The sequence below is a fragment of the Labrus mixtus genome, chromosome 22, assembly GCF_963584025.1.
Source record: "Labrus mixtus chromosome 22, fLabMix1.1, whole genome shotgun sequence".
Classification (NCBI taxonomy): domain Eukaryota; kingdom Metazoa; phylum Chordata; class Actinopteri; order Labriformes; family Labridae; genus Labrus; species Labrus mixtus.
The window spans coordinates 3693733-3714501 of record NC_083633.1 but is presented as its reverse complement, the minus strand read 5'-3'; the positions used below and the strand labels follow the sequence as shown (position 1 = coordinate 3714501).

At 40.4% G+C, this 20769-nt stretch overlaps 1 protein-coding gene across 8 annotated transcripts in view; it reads left to right on the top strand.

Annotated features, from left to right (window-relative positions):
• The window catches only part of osbpl8 (oxysterol binding protein-like 8), a 108779-nt gene that overhangs the window by 48126 nt on the left and 39884 nt on the right, over window positions 1-20769 (top strand). For 4 of the 8 annotated variants that reach the window (XM_061029659.1, XM_061029657.1, XM_061029658.1 and 1 more), the window contains 2 exons: window positions 4642-4678; window positions 6125-6313. In XM_061029659.1, coding sequence (XP_060885642.1) covers window positions 4642-4678; window positions 6125-6313 — 226 coding nt within the window. Of the gene's footprint in view, window positions 1-4641; window positions 4679-6124; window positions 6314-13138; window positions 13394-18923; window positions 19369-20769 lie in introns of those variants that run through there. The other 4 variants (XM_061029665.1, XM_061029661.1, XM_061029664.1 and 1 more) reach the window with 4 other exon arrangements.

Genomic DNA, 20769 nt, shown 5'->3' with positions numbered 1-20769 from the left:
TGACTTTCAAAATAAGTCACAACACAGTAGTACGAGCTAATCAAGACACAGCAGGCCACCTGGCATGGATCTATTCGGAAGAAAATAACTCTTGCTGATCTGCAAGGTGTTTGAGCTCTTTTTCTAGATCCAATTTTAGCTTACCTTCTCCATAAGAGTGCTCCAGATTCAGAATAATGGGTTTTAGATAGTAGAGGGAACAGTTACTTTGGTATAAACAGATATTTAAAAACCTTTAGTTTTCCAGCATGTTCTTCAGCGTTTGAGCTATGATTGTTCCTCTGTAACCCTACCAGATGTCCTTATTTTACCAATGATGTATGAGGTGCAAAATATAGTAAAATGCTCTAAAATATGACTATCAAAGCCCAGATAGAGTAAAGAAAAACTCCCAAAAGGCCCTAAGATTAGTGATATAAAAGCAGAAGTTTGATTTCTTTCCTTTCCCTGCTTCAGACAGAAATATTTCACTTCAAGTTCAGAGTGTCTCCTCCTCTGCCCTTGTTTGTCATCTCTTCGACACAGCAGGCTGCTGGCTTTGGTCTGAGAGCCAGATGAAAAGGCAGACCGCCAAACCCAGACAGCAAAATGTCACCTTGTCTTCACAAACAGCAGTTTTCACACTGAAGGTGAAATGGGCAATCCATACTTCTCCCCTTAGATAACGATGAGAGTGGTCTATTTTTATTTTACCTTTTTAAAGTGAAGTGGTTGATTGACATGCTCACTGTAATGTCGCAAAAAGGAAAATACAGCAGCATACCTTCCTGTTCTGAGGTGCAATGATAAATGTGAATACATCAGCAGCCAAGGTCAAAATATGGGCGTCAAATGACAAATCTATCATGCCTTGTTCGTCATGCTAGGATGGAATACCTCAGGATCTAGATGTGTGAGCTGTCCCTGTGAGTCTGTTTGCTTTGATTCATATCATCTGACTTCTCTCTAATAAAACACAGCAGGCCGCAGGTTGCTCAATATCCTGTATTGCATCAATCCCTTCCATTTTCCACTGTTTATTCAGTATTTTCTCTTGGTGACATCACTGTTTCAGTCTGACTGTGATAACGTTCACTTACACCTTGGTGTCATTGCTTGCTCGACTCCTCTGGTTTTTCTACACGTACATGGAAATTGGCTCACACTAACAAGAGCTGTCGTGGGAAGCTGAGCTGTTTATTTATGAGACAGAGAATGGAAAATCATCCAGGTGCTGTTTAAAGCATGATAGTCAGCTGTCACCTTTCCCACTGTCTGTAATCAGACCTGCTTTATGAACGTACTGCTGTAACTATTACGCAGGCAGAGATGTGAAAGAGACTTTAAAAATCACAATGTACGTTTTTTTTAAAGGTATATTTTTTGGGCTTTTTGGGCCTTTGTTTTAGAGATAGGACAGTGGATAGGGTCAGAAAACAGGAAGATAGAGAGTAGGGAGTGACATGCAGGAAAGGTGCCATGGGTCAGATTTGAACCTGGCCTGGGGGTACCACAGCCTGCGTACATGGGGCATGTGCACTAACCATTACTCTACAGGTGCCCCATCACTTTTAAAGTTTGAGGGTTAGTGTTGATTTATCTTCACGAATAGAATAGCCACTACAAAATACTGCGCTTTAAACAGTTTTTACTGTAAATACTGCTGATTGCATCACCAATTCATGACTCCTCATGGTGGCATGAATGAATGAGAGTCACATGAACACAAGTTAATTAAAGTTAAAAGAAAAAGTTTGGTGTTGAGTTACTCTGATTCATTTTTATCCAATCACTATTTAGGCGTTATCTTTTATTTCAAAAGCAAAATGTTATGTTAAGTTTTGCTCTCTTTTATCGAATGTCCTTGTGGTCTTATGAAAGGATAAGAACTTAGTGAAGGCTACCCCTAATCGTATAAATATGCATTGTTTTATTTGTTCAGTTTGTTGCTGTGCCCTAAAAACTTTGTTTTTCATGACCAGCCGGTCAACATGACTTTTTAAGAACATTTACATCGTGCAATGCTAACTTCTTCTTTCTTAAACTTTTCTGCAAGTATTGAATGAGTCAAACTGGAGCCAGGAAGGTGGCATTTTTAAATTGCTCTCTCATGTGTGTAGATAAACTCCTCCATCCCTTCAGCCAAGTCATCCACCAGCCTCCACAGCTTGATTGTCAATTTATAGACGAGAAAGCTTTTGAAATGCTAATACATGCCTGCCACATGTTGTGATCCTGCTGTGTGTCTCTTTCATTTCGGTGCACCGATGAAACTTGTATCCCACAGCATGTCACAGTTTGTGTTTTGTACTGGTGACACTTTGAGATTTTTTCATAGCTCTTCATATTGTCTCTCTGGCAGTTTTCTCCTCTCCCACACACTCATCTGCATAATTAATCAGCTTTAATCATCAGGTGAGGCTTTTATGGAGGGGGTTCACACTTCACAGTCACACATCAGTCAGTGGAGGAAAATCTGGTATTTTCTGAGCAGGAGAGAAAATACGTTTCAGATTGGGCTTAGAGTCAGGCTGTGATCAAACAGGTTATAAAAGCAGTAGATTGAAGATTGGAAACCACAGACTAGTTTTAGGATTTACTATCTGGGAATCCTCCGAGTTTTCCAGACACAAACTCCTCTGACCTCCCTGTCTCCCTCCATGACTGCAGGTCAGTGTTTTGCAACCGAGAGGGAGTGGCTTGAGTGTAACTGTGTTTCCCCACTGCGAGAAAATGAGCTGAGCCAAGATTAAGTTAAAAAACCCCTGTGTTGATGCTTCACCATAAAGCCTTGTTAATCGACCTCTGACGTTCAGTGACAGTCTCCTAATCCGTTCTGCCCTATTATTGTAAGCAGCTATTAGTGATGTCTATCCTCTCAGACTGTGGCTCTAAGGTTTCGAACCAATCAGAACTGAGCGATTTTGATTCCCACTTCCTGATTAAGGGAGCAATATCCAATCAGTGGCATTGTTTTCTCTGTTCTTCTCGTTACTGAGCTGCCTGTGGGTCTGTTTCGTCTGACAGGAGATTAGCGTAATCAGGCATCATGCCAGGTATGGGTTGCAGTCAGTTGTGCTGTGTGCTGCAGCCATATGGATGGCCTTACCTGCTAGTAGAGATCTTGTTAAACACCCAGTTCCACAAAAATCTTAAGCAGAGCCAAAAGTCCTCCTCGGGGATAGGATTGGTGACATGATGTGTGTTTTATAATGATGTGTTTCTAAGATATAATTGTGTGTGACTAAACCAAATCAATGTGGTTACTTCAGGAGGACGGAGGATAGCAATAGTGAGGAAATGTGATTAGATCTGGGTTATTTTTCTCCTGCTGTTAAGTGGCTCTGTTATCTGCGGTGCTCAGGAGCAGGTGGAGGTAATGTTGTATGGAGCCGGAACTCAACATCTGGCCTAAAGCAGCTTCAGTACTGTAGTTACTCTGTGAGTCCGGCTTGCACACATGTAAGGTGGCCTCTTTAAATTATTTATATGATCAGACATTAAGGAAACATGCTATGTTGAAGTGCTGGCTTCTCTGACAACAATGCAGCAGCCAGTATGTCCTCCTTCTAACTTTAGATTCTGGTCTTGAATGCTCTGGATTTGTTTGAACCAGAGAAGGTAGGCGGTTTTAAGGCACCCCCACACGGCTATTTTGGATGGCCCTCGGTTTGCCAGGCAAACAGCAAACCAACAGGTGATGCAGCAATGGAAGCGGGCAAGAGAACTGGTTCAGATATAACCGATTCTACCCGACCTAAAAAGCCCACCAGCAGAATCTTTTTTACTGGCTGAGAAGCGGGGTTACACCCTGAACAGGTCGCCAGTCAATCACAGGGCTGACATACAGAGACACACAAACATCCACACTCACATTCACACCAACAGGTGACTTCAGAGTCACCAATTAAGCTAACAATCATGTCTTTGGACTGTGGGAGGAAACCCCGTACATGGAGCTCCTCACAGACCAGGAACCTTCTTACTGTCAGGGCACTGCATCGCTGTAGACCCTCTTTTCTTTACTGTGTCCGATTGTAGTGAATGGAATTAGATCTTCTGAATGGTCATCAGATCAGCATTATATTACCATAATCAAAGCGTCCAGTAACAGAGTAAAAATAAATCAGTGTTGTTTGAGTTTTTATGAATGGATGCAGCAGGAATATCAGTCAACATGTGTTTCTAATTTTGTAGTGAATGTCTGTCTGTATGCTGTTGTAATGTTCATGATCATCTTTTATCATTCCCATTGCTTCGATCTGTTGCGAGTTTTGTGTCAAGTTTTGTCTTCTGTTAATATTTTGGTTAAACTAATGTCTGTTTTCCTTTTTTTTTTCTGTCTCTTGTCTCCTCTTTTTTCGTTTGTTTGTTGTCGTCCTGTTTGGCTGCGGCTTCACCCACTGCTGCTGCTGCTGCTGCTGATGTCGATGCTGCACAACTGCTGTCACGCACAACCCACCACTGCCGACATCTGGTCAACAACACGTGGTGGACGCACCCTCTTCCCTCTCCCCTCCTTTAATCTGAATCCAAAATCTCTGACACACTTTTGAAAATCCCTCCCACTCTCTGTTCTCTCCATGCTCCCCTTACTTCCACTTTTTCCCCCCTCGCTCTTGCACTTTTCTTTTTCTGTCTCCACCTCTTTTCCCCTGATAGCCCCATGCAGAGTTGAAAGAGCACCATGCCACCTCCGGTAAGCCAGTGCCTTTTCAGAGTTAAGACTAAGGGCAGTTCACACATTCAGGGGAAGGGGCTAGGGGAGAGAATGATGGGTATTAACAACATTTTGTGTTTCAGTGTTTCAATATGATACTTGTAAAAATCAAACCTACCTGTTTGGCTCTCACAGCAACACAAATATAAGTCCTAAACTCCCACCCAATATTCAACTTATTTCTTGTTTTCAATGATCAAAAGTATTTATGCAATTGAGACAGAATTCAGGTGATGTCTTGCAATTATTGTTGGATTCATTCCCCCTCATGTGCACATGTCTTATGATTTAAATATATATCATTTTAGCTTTGGTAATTTTTGATTCTATTCATCATTGAAAAATGTATGTTATCAAAAAGTATCAAATTAATCAATTTGTGATGCACCACTTTCCCACTAGTTTTCCCATACTGTGGTATTTTCCATGGTATTGTATACTTTAAACTGTTGTAAGCCCTTTATTGTTATATTAATTGTTCAGACATCACTGTCATTTGCATCGTCCCAAGTTTCTTAAGACATTTGGAACAGGACATGTTGTGTAGATGAAGAGATCATGGAGTTCATCTAGCAGAGCCGTGGGCGACCTTAACTTGCTTTGTGCACATTTTAGTCTCAGCTCACTGATATTTTTTGGATACTTTTTTTATTTTACTAGTTCCCTTTTGCAAGGTTTGAGGAGGAGGCTGTCAAAAAGCCAGTGAACAAGGTGTACAAGAACTGATTTTGTTCAGAATAACCTTTGAAAATCTGAGAAACATGGAATGAAAACATTTCTTCTTAAAAACTTAAAATGCCTCGGGCTACCTCACTTACTGCATCGTGAAACAAAATCTAAATGTCTGAAAAACAAAAGCGAAATCAATAGATTCTGGAAGGTGACTTTTTGCTAGAGCAGTAACTGTAGTAGCCTCAAACATCTAATCTCTCTTTTATGTTGGAACAAAAAATCTTAACTTGATAAACTCGAAAAGTTCAATGAACAAATATTCTCAACACTTAAATATGCTCAAATATGAGCTGTTTTGAGTTTCATGTGGAGTCCTATTCGGAGATGCAAAGTCACATAATCCCTGAGTTTTCTTGTAGTAGAAAGATAAAAATCCTGTTTTAATTTCAAACGTTTATTTTTACCTTTGTCAACTAAAAACGAGCTGAGGAACAATCAGCCAGCTATTAGAGCTGGATAAACAAGGTGTAGTAATAAGGGGCACTCATTAAAATCTCTTTTTCCATTCATAAGTGGTGCATTAAAGTCGTGTTATATGAGTGGTCATAATGTGGTTGGACACAGATAACTGTTTGTAGATATTCTCTGCTCTGAAGTAAGATGGAAACATGTCTGATCTCTCCTCTTATGTCTTTCCTCTTCATCTCCCTCTCCGTCCTTCCCTCCTCTTTTCTTCTTCTTCTCTGTCTGTAGCTGCTGTAGTGAGCGGGGATGACACCCTCCTTCTGACCCCAGGCAGGATGAGCCAGCGCCAGGTGAAGGAGCGGGACAAGGAGAGGGAGAAGGACAAGGACAAGGAGAAGGAGGCGGGCCTCCAAACACCCAACAGGGAACATGTCGCCACCCCCTCCACCCTGAGCCCGGGGGTCAGCTACAGCCACGGTAAGATACTCGCTCCTCGTTCAACCCACACTACACCAGTTCTGCTTTACTGATATGAGGTTTTTACAGTATCTGACTGTAAAACTTAAAAAACGAGTATGGATTTATTGCAATTTCAACCATGAATCAAAAGCAACACCTTATAAAAACACTGATTGTCCTTTTATAAACAAGCACACATTTTAAATGATAAAAGGACACAGGAGCTGGGGATTGAATCCCCGACCTTCCGGTTAGGAGACGACCGACTCTACCAACTGAGCCTCAGCCGCCAACATTTTACAAATCGTACAAAACTGTTTTGTTTATAAAAAGGAAAGTTTATATAAAAAAGGGAAGTAGACCAGCCGCCATTTCTGTGTGGCATCTCCCTTCAACAGCTAGCAGTCCTAAAAAGTTAACATTATCCTGTTTTATACGATAACAAAAATGTAAAGGACTTCAGGAAAAACCTGTGGAGTTTTACAGTTCACTAACAGTCGGGGAGGGGGAATGCACCTTACACACAGTATGAGAGTGGACCCTTTCTTTACTAGAATCTACCACACAGTATCAACTCTTCCCTACCAACATGCTTCATCTTTCCACTCAGTTATGAAGTTCTCATTTTCCATATTGGAAATGTATAAACACACACTTTCATCTTATCTTATACACACAACAAACTCTGTAGCTAATAAGAGTAATAATAATCATATTAACTCATCATATATGTGTTTTATGACCTGTGCTCACTCTAACTTCACAAACATTCATTAACAGACAGACCTGTATTTACAATTTCCCTTTCTTTTTATGTATGTTTAAATTGGCAGTCTGTCTGTTTTCTCATTCGATCCAATGTGCCGTGGTAATTTCCCCTTTGTCATTGTTACTGTAGCACAATGTACAGGACATGTCCACTGCATTTGTAACACACGTACAATAAGTAAAGTGCATGTACGCATGCATTTCTCATGAGACTAGAAACCTTTGGAGGATCTCTCGTCTTCATGGACCAGGGTTCAAGTTTTAAAAACACCGTTCCAAAAATACTGTGCCTCGTCTTACTTGTTCAGGTATGACTGGTAGCTTATGGAGGCTAATGTTAGCCTGCTAGTTAACTGACTTTAGACACTTTTACAATTGAACAAACTCGTACATCATATAGCCACTAGCATTGCTTAGCATCTTACAATTGCTTTTAAGACTTCTCTGCAGCTTTGGCTCCGTGGAAGAGTCGGTCGACTCCTAACCAGAAGGTCGGGGTTTCGATCTCCAGCTCCTGCAGCCACATGTCCAAGCAAGACACTCAAACCCAAGCTGCTCCGGCTTCAGCGGCGTATGAATGGATTAGCTTATACTGATGGACACTTTACATAGCAGACTCTACCATCAATGTGTGAATGTGTAGGTGTTACCTGCGGTGTAAAAGTGCTTTGAATAGTCAGAAGACTAGAAAAGCACTACAAGTTCAGTTACCATTTCCTTCTTATGTGCACATAACATGACAGATTTGCATGGGAATAAATTAACCAGTTCTATTAGTAAAAGCAGGTATCCAGTGATCTCTACATGTTCTGCTAACGCTTCTGACTTGTATAGCATAACGCTTTGGGGAAAGACTTTGCAGCAGTTGTACCGATAATACTCACGAGTATTAACTGGTTGCTGAATTTGATGATGTCATGACACAAGGGTCACAGACTGGATTAGTGTAACAGCCTTGTGTCTCCCTGAACATGGGCGTCTCACTGGCTGTACAAACAGAATGTAAACATACTGTAATGCAGACAGACACACATATCCACTTTACCTATTAGCCCCACATCGACTGCTACCTTTGTTTTCTTTCCTGTGGTTAATGTTTTCCTGGATTATTATTAAGACAGCCCTGTGAGATAATTAAAATCAAACTGTTGACACTGGACGTTTTGTAGCCATGGGGCAGCTGTCAGAGTTATGTTTAGCCATAAGCTCTCCCAGACAGTCCTGCTGGAGAAACAATGACTCATACTCACTTGATGAGTGTTTCTCAGCCTGCCTGTCCTCTGATGCACGGACTCAAATCCTGCAGAACGACGACGGTCATGATCTTTTCCTGTGCTGCGTCTGTGTAACACAGAAACATTTGTCATCACAATCTGCCTCTATAGTTGGAAATCATGGTCTAATAATAGTAACACCACTGGATCTCCCCACACTGTGGATTAGGGATAAATCAAATAGAGGATGTATTGCTGTCAAGAGAAAATAAAGCTCAAGGGTACAGTACATTCAGTAAGGGTCTTACATCACCCCACATGCCGCTTCTGCTATGTCGTTGTGTTACAGCGCCCTCTTGTGGATGGTTCTTCTCATTGTTTGCACCATGTAAATTAGATTCATGGCTTGCTGTTTGTTGGTCATTCAGACCCGGATGGGGGACAGTTTCCTCCAGTTTGACTAGTCATCCACCCTGATAGTTCACATATTATAACATTAATGACATTGAATCATAAACATGGCTACGTTATATTTATTATATCAACCTGTGCACACCTTATTACAGCAAATAGAATGAAGACAACAAAAAGATGCACCAGAATAAGCACAACCGCTCATTTGGGTCTAGGTCAATACAATATGTAATCAATGACTTTTGAGGATGTCGCTTTATAGTGTGTTTTTTAACCGAGGGCTTTCACACTTGAACTCCTGGATACTCCTGATATTAGACAGCTATAAGACAGCTCAATTTTTCACTCTGAGTTTCTCCTGCTAGTTCCCCCCCAGGATGTTCAGACAGAAATCAAGTACATCAAAGTGGGGCCTGGGACCCTCCCAGGGGTGGCACGGCAACGGTTAACAAAAACAATGCACATCGTTTTTCACTGCTAGCAAGGCATGGCACATTTTGTGATGGAACTTCCAGGTGAATGTAAGGCTGATAATGAATCTACGTGGTATGTCAACATCACAAATGTGGAAGTTTCACCTTACAGCATCACTTTTAATTGCTTCCTCTTTAGAAGCCGCTTGCTAGTTTTCCAGTTTGTTTTTCACACGCTGAACTGATATTCTCTATAACATAGGAATTTGTGTGCAAAGAGAGTGACTGACAGCGTGTTTAGTCTAAGCCGATATATGACGGGGGAGGGGATTGAAAATATTTTCATCTGCCAAAAATTTGGGAACCAAAATGACTGACTTATTGGGATGTGTTTTTGTTTTGTCCATTATGTGGATTTTGGGGCTGGGAAATTAATTGAGTTTCAATTTCAGTTATGATTTCTGACTTCCCAAAATCATGAAAACAAGATTATGGAGATAACCCTTAACCTGGGCTGGAGACAACAGAAGGGGAGAAGGGACAAGTAGCACGGTGTTGAGAATGTTTAAGTGTGATATATGCATGTGATTTTAGATGTTGTAAAGTCAAAGAGAAATCCTGTTTAATGATCGTGATCTCAATATTAATAATAAGAAGAATTGGAATTTTGATCTTTGCCATAATCAAGCAGCCTTAGTGGCTTGTTGATGTTGTTTGTTTTATTGTTTTTATTTATTTATTAGTGCAGCTGTAAAGGCAGATAAAGGTGTAGATCACTGATCGCATTGTACCTTATCTAAGCCAGAAGGACTTGCTTTAAAAAATACATTTTCTGATTTAAATCGATTTTCTCGTGAAAGATCTGATATTGATTCATAAAATCCACAGATCAATCTTTTAATAGGTTATATTCCCTTTCCCCTCATCCATTCAAATCAGTTAGTCTTTCGTATTTCTGTGCTGTGAGCAGGCTGTGACCGAGAGGACTTAATAAGTACATTCATGTTACTGCTATGGGGTCAATTTTTTAATCTTTTCAATATTTTGTTTTCTGAGAACCCTAATCATATTGAAACAGAATTGGTATTGTAACTTAAACATCCCTAAATTAATGGATATTGGGACCTTATGCATTGGAATTGAATCGATTCAGACAATCAGTGGTGATGATACCAAGCCCTATAAGCCAGTTACATTTTCCATTCAGGAAAGATAATTAGATAAAACAAATGCAAAATGTTAAACATTAAGCTTAAAGATTCCTAACACTTTGCAATAAGAATAGATCATTTTATAGATTTTGTTTGTTTTTTGTTTGAATGCAAAACAAATCAAAGTCATGTTAAACGTGCCAGTTTGGAAATATAATTTAATAGATTGAGTTGATTGATTATTAAAGTGTTAATTAAAAAGCTGAAAATGTAAAAACAATAACAAACACAAGTGGGGTTTTAAAGGATTACATTTCTATTTTAGAAAAGGTAAACCCGTATTGAGTTTAAGGAGGAGCAGTATTTTGTTTCAAATGCATGAAAACAAGATACCCATAATACTTGATGTTTCCAAATTTCAAACATGCTTAAATGTTAATTTTAACAGTAAGTGTTGAAGCTTTTTGGTCATATTTTGATAACTTTAGCATTCAATTATTATTGTGACAGCTAGTTGAACGTGTATGCATTCATTGTGTTGAGTTTTTTTCCCACCCTGTTAAATGAAGGCTGTGAGTCTAATCCCTACCACAAGAGGGAGTAAGCACTACATAGAAGTTATTACACAACACAGTTATTTGATTTCCCCACGACATATTCATACTTTATGTCTCACTACATCACACATGTATGTCTTGATGTGTCTGTGTGTGTATGTGCATCATCGATCTCCTTTTAAAGCTTCAATACGAGCTTCTTTTTCTCACCTGCTGTCTCATATCTGGAATAAAACACTCCTGCCTGTCTTTGTGTTCATGAAGAATTGGACATGCCTCAGTGCACTCAGACTTGGTAGTATAAGAATGTATGTTGTGCTGTTGCCTGGTATGTGTCCTGCACAATGTGTGTCTGAATCATTTAAACATAAAAATAAAGAAAAAATCTTTGTTTCAAATATTTTCCGAGCTCGTCTTTGATGAACGTGATGAACTACAAAGCAACAGTCTGCAAAGCTGCAAGCACACGTGCTGTCTGTACAAGAGACTGCATCTGTAAAGCATGAGAGCTTTTTTTCTCTGATCCACGACTCCATGCAGCAAAGAAATGGGTATCCATGGCAACTGATATTTTGCTTGAGCTTGCCCTTTGTAAATGCGTCAGTGTGATGACAGTGTGTGGATCCCTTCATTCATGTTTTAAGATGCTGTAGTTATTGTCTTGGTATTTACTGCTGGATGAAATGTATGAGATATTTCACTGGGCTTCAGTTGTGAGTTTAATTCAGACTCCAGAGTTACGAGGTGATGATTGTTGCAGTGACACATTTATATCTGATCAGATCATGATTGGAGTTGTGTGAAAATTTGCACTTGAGGTGCAAAGATTGACGAGGAATATTCTGATTGTATTGAGAGAACATCTGTCGACGTTTATGAACAAGTAATCACTCTAATACTCTTCATTACATGGGTATATAATGTTCCAAATGTTTTGTATGTGAAGATGAATACATTGCAAAACAAACCTAACTGTAGGTCTTGTATTTTGTCTAAAGTGTTGCATAACTAATAAATCAACATGTGTTGAGGCTGGCTCCAGGAACCCAGGAAGTCACATACACACCACAGGCAAAAAGCTGTTTTTACAGCATAAATTAACATGTTTACAGCCTGGTACTAAAAACTAAATAGGTCTGATTAGTTATTGTCATCATTGGCACACACTGTACGAGGGTGAATTTTTTTAAACAGCTCTGTTTTGATTTTGAAAACAATAGGTGTTAGGCATGTAGCTGACATGATTGACAGGTGGGCGCGATGTAACGGTTCATCAAGAGGCTTAAAACCCGCCTCAGCTCCAGCTCTCAGTCTGTTGTTAAGTTGACTGAAAGTTAGACTGAGACAGCATTTCCAACATGGCGGCTGCTGCTGATGAGCCTCTGGAGTCCCCTGAAGGAACAGATGGGTGACGTCACTCAGGCTTCGTCCATTAATATTTACAGTTTATGATTGCTCCTTTGAAATAAATGTAAAAAATAAGTTATTCTTCATGAGAGACGACGGTAGCAGAGAAACAATTTTAGGAATGCAGAAAAGCAGTGAATGCACTTCTGTCAGTCTGGATTATGATGAAGCAACAGACATAAAAATGTAGAGGCCAGAGTATCCAGACAGTGACACATATTTGGAAGTCTAACCAACTCCTAATGTGTTTTGGATTCATTCTGTTTGTTGTTCCAAATCAACCTGGGTATGACAAAAATAAGTCAGGGCTTTTAGTGCCCAAATGGTTATTTATAGCATACATTTGTGTGTAACTAGTTTTGCAGAGTGCTTTCATAATCAAGCTGGCAGTTTGAATTATTTAGTTGAGTCTGAGTTTTGTTGCATCATCACATACGCACAGACAAACTCTGGTGTCAGGCTGCCAAGTGAGCTTTTTATCGTTCTTTATGACTCATGGAGAACAGAAATAAAACCGGGAGGCTGTTTGATAAGGCGTCTTCAATCGGCTTTGTAGGCTATCTCGCTTTAACTGCCTTTCCCTGATTTACTGTCCTGTCTCCAGGTAAACAGAAAGTCTGCCAACAGGACGGTAGTGTGGGAGACGTATGTGATGAAAAGCAGTGAGAGAATCGAGAAAAGAAAGGGGAGTATAAAAGTTGAATTGGTGAGAGTTGAACGGTGGAGTGCAAGGTAGTGCAGGAGGATGACAGAGCAGGTGGGGTCACCATGGATTTAAGCTCAGCCTCAGGGATTATGCTCCACCAGACGGCGTTAACAACACGGAGGGGGCTGGTCTTATCTGCAACCTCAGCCACTGGCAGTCATGCGTTCCTTTTTTCCGTTTACACTCCCATCCAATGAGTCGCTGAGCCCTGTGAGGTCTGACCGCACTTGTATCAAAGATATCTTCTGTTGATTGTGTTGAAGTCAAAGAAGGACTGGGTGAAGATGATAGAGGATGTGTTGGTCGTCGGGCCTGAGCTGCTCGGACGGCCAAACGCTTGCCTGGCCTGACATAATGGGGATTTAAACCTGGAGGGATAGTAGCATGATTTTTTTGAGATTACAGTCCTGTCAACACATGACCTTGGGACATTTTTCCTTTCAAGTTTTAGTCTGAAAAGAAAGCAAGGTACAGTATCTAGTAGCGACGCTGGAAAACTAGCACTTCCTCCCATTCCCTTCCTCCTCTTCCAAGAAGATTTCTGATCTGTGCTGGCCTTCTGTGTTGAGCTTTTTAACTTGTGCTTTTAATGTAGAGGCTCCTCATGAGGATAGAACGAAGATCACACCAGTGTTCAGAGGCTGTTACAAACTAAAGTTGTCATTTGGGCTGTCTGTTCTTTAACGTGCCTGCTCGTACTTACAGTGCGACTTCAAGAAGAGCAATACATCAGAAGACGCCTTCAGGCCAATGTCAAAAAGCCTCTTTGTTGCAGAGCTAATCCCAGGCTTACAGGGTCTCTTTGTAGCCTTTATGTAAGACTATATATGTCTGTCCGCTCGTCTGCAGTGGGTGTATCACTTGCACTGCATGGTATCGGATGAATTGCAGCTCCTGGGTTACTGTGTCATAGTTTGTCTGCAGTATGGTCACGTTTTTGGGCCTGATGTGTGACTCTTAAGACTCTTATGTGAGCTTGTTGTTGTCTTTAAACTCTTTAATTCAAGTTGTGCATGACAGCAAAGCAAGATCATTGTCCTTTTGTGGTTTTGAAATATACATTTTTCCAAAAGTGTTCTTGAGTTGCTGATTTAATTTTCAAGTTTTAAGCTCAAGTTTTTTATTGTTTTCCAACATCATTATATCTAATGTCGTTTCTTGTTTAAGCAGTATATTTCAGTGTAAACTTGGTCTTTGATTTAAGCTAATTGGAAAATGAAGTGAATATATGAGTGAGAATCTGTAGTTGTACTAGCAGCTGTTAAAGGCTGTACTGTACTGTGAGGCTTTAAGCTGGATCCCCACATCAAGATGCTATTCTGCACATGGTGAGCATGCTAACATGCTGATGTTAAGCAGGTGTACTGTGCATACAGTTGCAGTTTACTAATTGCTTTAGTTGTAGCCTGAACACATTCTCAGGTGCACACGTTTGCAGCAACAAACCACGATAATAAATCAAAAGTTACTTTAGTTATAGCTCATCTAAAAAGACAGCTGAGACAAAAGGGAAAGTAAAGTATAGGATCTCTTTTTTATTGACCTAATGAAGGTGCTATGGTTTACCTGATTCAATCCGTTCCCCACTCAGAATGTTTTGCTGCAGACAAACTAGGGTTGTCACAATGCCAGATTTTTAAAAACTTTGATACAATTTTAAGTTAAATATCTAACGTTATTGACAGTTCGGTTTTGATACCATGGCATGAAAAATAGAAGTTCCAATCACCCAATTAACAGTAATTTCTTGTTTTTCATCATAGGAGCGTAGGAAATCAAACTATCGCATTCAAAAGAAAGAATCCCGCGCACTACTCTTCCTCGGCATCAGCAATTTGGTCCCTCTGAACCTTTATCAAGTGTGTCAAGAGGGGCCGAAGCGTTGTAATTGTTTCTAATGAATTGGTGATGCCGAACAACAGTAGTCTGTGGGATTTTTTCTTTTGAATGTGATTCTTTTTAATAACCAACATAAAACAACAACTCACATTGTGTAAATTACAAAATGACTGTTGTTGCAACGTATTTTCCAAATTTAGACAGTGCTCTGTCTCTCTTCCACTCTGCAAATTTTTGGTAAAAAGTATTGATCTGGAGTTTTTTCATGCTATTAATCATTAAAACAGTCATTTTCAAAAAGAAAAGTATTGACTATTGATCGGTCAGTGCTTTTCCAGCTACAAACCGACCAAAGCTGCTGTCCCTTGACTACGTATTCTCCATTTATATACCCTATCAAATGTCCTGGCAGTCCATACACTATAGATTCCATACAGACAACAAAGCATTGAAAAGATCAGCTTATGTTACTAGATTTAAAGACACCAGTGCGGCTTATGAGTGTGAGCAACTGTCTGGGATCAGGAAGATCTCAAGGATCTAAATCTACAAATAATTTTGGCCCCATTCGTAGCAATCAATGCCTGTCTTGGGTTACTTTTCCACAGGGCTGCGATAGACCTCCCTAACCCCTCAGCTAGCTTATCTGGAGTGCCAGTTCTACCTTTACCCGACACCAGCTCACCTGATACACATGACACATAAGGCATTGGAGCAGGTAGACGTTGGGCACAAGTAACTCCATCTAGCCAGTTAAGCCAAACAGCTGATATTCAAAACATGCTTACATTTGTGTTTTGTGAGCTTTAATGGTCCTCCAACGGTGAATTCAACTATTTGTTGACAGTGAAAGGGTATTTTCTTTTTGCCTGCATTCGTTTATTTTGAGTGCAAAAGTCAAACTGTTAGTCCGTGGGAAGGCAGCAGGCAGAGTGGATGACAGCCTGAAAGCCAACAGAATGTTTACAGTGGGTTAAAGCCATGCTAAGCTATGGATTAACGCTGTTTGTTCAGTAATTGAATAAGATGAGGTTGGGATTTTAGCCAAGAGTCAATTCAAGAGTCAGACATAACTCAACTAGAAATAACTTTAGACATGGCCCAGATGATGGCTATACTTAGCACGTTTCTCTCAAACGCTATTGGAGCAGCAGACTTTTCTTCTGTTGGCAGGTTAATTAGGTCTGGGATCTGAATCCTACATCCAGAACTAATTACCTGTGATAATTAAAGTGCAGTTGAGTCATATAGAAACAGATGAAGATTTATCAGCTTTAACTCGGAGCCCCACCTATCTCAGAGAGTTATGATGTGTCTCTCTCAGGGCTATCTTAGATTTAAAAAAAAGTTTCCATGGAGAGTATTTATAATGCAAGGCCAGCAGCATTTTTTTTATTTCATTGAGATCATAAATGAAGGACATGTCAGGCGAGAGGAAGATAAATGTGCCACTGGATTGTTAATGCTCATCAGCAGTACGACCGCAGGGCACAGATGGCCTAGCAGTTCGGAAGTTAGTCCTCCAAGCAGGCAGCCTAGGTTCAAGTCCCACCTGTGGCTTCTTTCCCTCATGTCATTCCACACTCTTCCGATTTCCTACTCTATCCATTGTCCTATCAAATTAAGGCAAAAAGCCCAAAAATAAACCTTTAAAAAAACAACATTACGATTGCAGACATGTGCAGATCATTTTTCAAGAAAAAGGCCCATGCCCAGTTTATCCGTTTGTGTAGCGATACAGCAAACAGCTTCTGCCTTTGCAGAGTTAATTTGATTGCACTAAGTCTGGTAAAATGTGACAAATTAGCTTCATGATATATTAGTAACTCTCAAAGCCTTCAGCACAGCAAACTTAAAAAGTTTTGCTTTTTAACAGAGAAAAAAATTTACAACATGAGCCGCATTTAATTCCTCCAAAATACAGCTGCATTTTGAGATAACATTTCTTGGAAACCTTGTCCTCAGTGCGTCACAGATGTCTGCAAACAAGGCAGTTTACAGTCAGCTCCACCTGCCCTGCTGCAGACAAAGCATCTGTTTCCAGCAATATTTATTGTGCTCAGGGGAAGCGCGTCTATATCGCTGCATTCAACACCACCACACTGGAGACTTTTTTTTTGTTTTTGACCCTCCAGCTGAAGACTTGAATACAGTAAATAAAGTCTGGCAAGATGAACTTGAATTTGGAACTTTCCTGCAGCTATTTGCTGGGAAGTAAATTAAGTTTATTTGACTTCTGGTGTGATTAAGTGCTTCGTTCTGTCCTCAACTGAGCTGTCTCTTTGTGATGTGTTTGTGTGTGGGTGTGCAGTCTAATGCTTAGCAGTCCCTGTTTACCAGCACTGTTACCTGAGAGATGAAGACAGGAGAATAATGTCTGGATAAGAACAAAGAAGAGCATGAACATACTGCCTCATAAAGGGACATTTCACAGCTTTTAATATGGATATTTATTGATAACGTTTGCTCTGTGTATGCCAACAACCTGTAAAATGCTGATGGAGGAGTCTGCGTTCTTTTATGCAGCGCTTAAACCACAGCATCTAACGTGCCAGTATGTTTTCATGGGCCTTTTCCAGATTGGTAAACCCACACCAGACTGGGAAATGACCATGTGTTCTTCAGACTGTAAGACTGTCCACCCACAGAAAGCAAGGCCTGCTGCCTGCCTGATAAAGCTATGAACAAAGTAGGCATCACTTGGTCCTGGATCGTACACAACAGCAGAAAAACATCTGCAAGAAAAAATAAGAAGATAGGAATTTTGTACTCAATTTTGGCTGAAAAATACAGATTTTAAGAGGAAAATTTGCAACGTTAGGAATGGAAAAAGCATTTATTTTTTCTCCTTACATAGCATCCCCAACAGTTATCACCTGAAAACTACTATTTGTCCTTGCGTTCATACAAAAGGAAACAAGACAAACATACAAGATTAAACAAGATTAAACAAGCCACAGCAAAGAAACGAGAATGAAAACCCAATTCAAACAAACTTGTTCGTCAACTTTGCACCTATTTTACTTTGCAAAGTTACTCAGCAGACTGCTACCTATTAGCAAATATATTTTAAAGGTCATTAAACATACTCAGATCTTTTTGGTGGCCCATTTTCTGCTCAGCTAGGATTCTCTGATGCTCTTACTGCTTGTACAGTTCTGAAAATATTATCAACAATTGAGTCAGAGCTTGCTCAGCTGGACAAACTACATCAGGATGCAACCTATCTGTCACTCTACTCCATGCATTTATTTCTGCATTAAGTCATATTAGAGGATAACTGGAAAACCTAAATGTCCATCTGAATATGTCTGTGATAGGCCAATGTGTGCAAGTAATAACAAACAACCAGCATAACTTCAGGTACTAATGTCAATATAAGCCTATCACGTTAACGTGGCGGTATGAGGAGCAGCTGAAATTTTACTGTTCCTCCAGCCAAAAGGAGAATATTGACTTTGAGTGTAACGGCCTGTGAGTTCTTGAAAGACGATAAAGACTTTATGTAAGTGCAGGCCATTAACTATTTACCATATCGGCATCTGCTTACATGTTATCCTGTATACAATGATTTAGACTTCTATTGTCCGAACAGCATAGAGCAGAAAAAGATGCTTGAAGATGAAATGGAGCTGTCTTGCTGAGCATGCTCTGACTTCTTTGTTTACAATGCTTTTGGCAAGAAGAAGCATGGAGTAAGTCTTCAAAAGTTTCTTACAGTTGGCCATCATCAGCAATGAAAGCTGCCATCGCACTTGGCGGGCTCTTAGCAGCAGCTTGAGTGCATGCCTCTGCGTGTTACAAATTCCCACATGTGATGTGTGGCAGTTTAAAATTCCTCCTGTGTATAATTTTTCTGGTCACATTAATATGAAGAAGAATTGTAGACGTCATAGACGTGCCAACACAATGACTCATCCAATGAAGTAAGATGGAAGAGCTGTGAAGTGTCCCTTTTGTATCTTAAAATCATGAATTAAAAATGTAGCCAGAGAGAGATGAGATGAGATGTTGAACATGAGGGCTTTTTTCAAGCTAAGATGCAGCTCTCCCACCCATCCAGAGGAGAGGGAGTAGGAGGGGCTCAGCTTGTTATTAAGTACTTAGAGGCTGCTGCTTTCACACACACTCAGCGAGCAGAGAGCCAGACCGTATGTGAGTGAGTGAGGGAGGGAGGGAGCAGTCGACTGAAGGAAGCGTAGAGGAAAGCAGCATACTGCGCTGCTCCAATGCCTGCTGTCTGAGCTTCAGTGTGAGTGTCTGTCTGTCTGTGTGTGTTTGTTTTTGTGTGTGTGCTGATGGGATTTTTTCGCCTGGCTCCCTATAGCTGAGTGGGACGGATCGAACACTTTCCCCGACCCCCCTCGACCTTCTACCCTTTAGTTTCCTTACTACTCCCCACTCCCTCCTCCCCCCCGTCGTCCCACACTCCAAGGGAGATCCCGTCGGCCCCATGATGAAAGAGGAGGGCATGCTGAGTCGCCGCCGTTTCTCCACGTGCGGCGGGACGGCGTCACTTCGACCGCCACACCCGGACGGACGCAAACTCATCCGCAATGCCTCCTTCGGGGGCTATAACGAGCTGTCACCCATCTCGCTGCCAGGTTGGTGTATGACCACTTGAAGACGGTGCTTTGCAGAGCGCTGTGGCACAAAAGTGTTTGGCTGTGTAAACGTGTCTGATAGTTTCTCTTCTGTGGCTGCTAACTTGTTGTTCTCGTTCATTGTTGAATGGCAGTAGCTTGCATTGGACGACTCTTTCATACTTGCAGTGAAAAAGTGTTCTCGTACAACACTGTGAGCTTGTACTTGCTCAGCTGATTTGTGTCCGCCTGGTCTTAGGTTTTAGAGAATTTGTCGTGAATTCAACGAGTTCAGAGAGTTCTTGTGTTTCTGTAACAAAAGCACATTGTTCTTTTTTAGCAGGCACAAAGAAAACCTAACCACATGAACAAAAGTGAAGGCACAACTTTAGCTCACTGTATGTATGCTTTATGCAGGATAAAATGTAATCATTTCTCAGTAACGTAATTGATCTTCAAACACTTTATTAATCCTATTAGAGGCAATTGGAGTGCAGCGGCTTTTACATAAAAAACATCCAAAAGGCAGTGACTTCAAAGCAACAGATGAATAATATATAGTGGGGAAGTAGTTTGTTTTTACAATCTGATTTAAAAAAAAAAAAAAGAATAACCAACTGCTAATACTGAATTCAAGTCAATCTGAAAATGTACGTCTGCACTTTTCTGCCAGAAATTCGATGCTTTAATGGTATCATAACTGTATATAATTTTTATGTCGCTTTTCCAAAAGAAGGTCACATTTTTTAGCACCTAATTGTGGAAACAGCTCATATGCATCGAGTTTCTTATGGCCACGTCAGAGTGACATTTGAAGGTTAATGTTGATAGGAAGTGTATGTGGGGGCTTCATGCAGCGTTTTATAAAAGTACATTGTACTTGAATACACAGGATGTTTTTTTCCCTTCTCAAAAAGCCCTCAACCAGTTGCCAGTAATCGAGGATGGAGACATCTGTTTCTAAGCAACATCCAACATTTGGATTCTGTGTAGTTTGTGTTCCCCTCAGAAAGTGGAAGCTGACAAGTTGTGCTAATTTCCACATTAAAAGTGGAGCCTAATTAACACAGCTTGCTAAAGTTAGCAGTGATTTCCACTTCTCATGTTATTTTCACACCAGCTCAATCATCGGCAGCTGTACTTACACGTCACAGAGAGAGGCTGCGTCTAGTGTTGATTTGTTTTTTCTCATGGTTCAAGAGAAAGTGAAAGTTAATGAGTCAAACTTGCAAAGGAGGATTCTCCTGTTAACTTAGAAATTCTGTTTCTAACCTCGCTATTCAAATGGCAACAAAGTGAAAGTTGTAGTCAAAGATAAGACAAAAGGACAAAAACAGCTAACAATGCTGCCCTAAAGCTGGTTAAATGCCTGTGCTTATTTTACAAATGCTATTTTATTGTGTTGAGTATTGGTGCAGATAA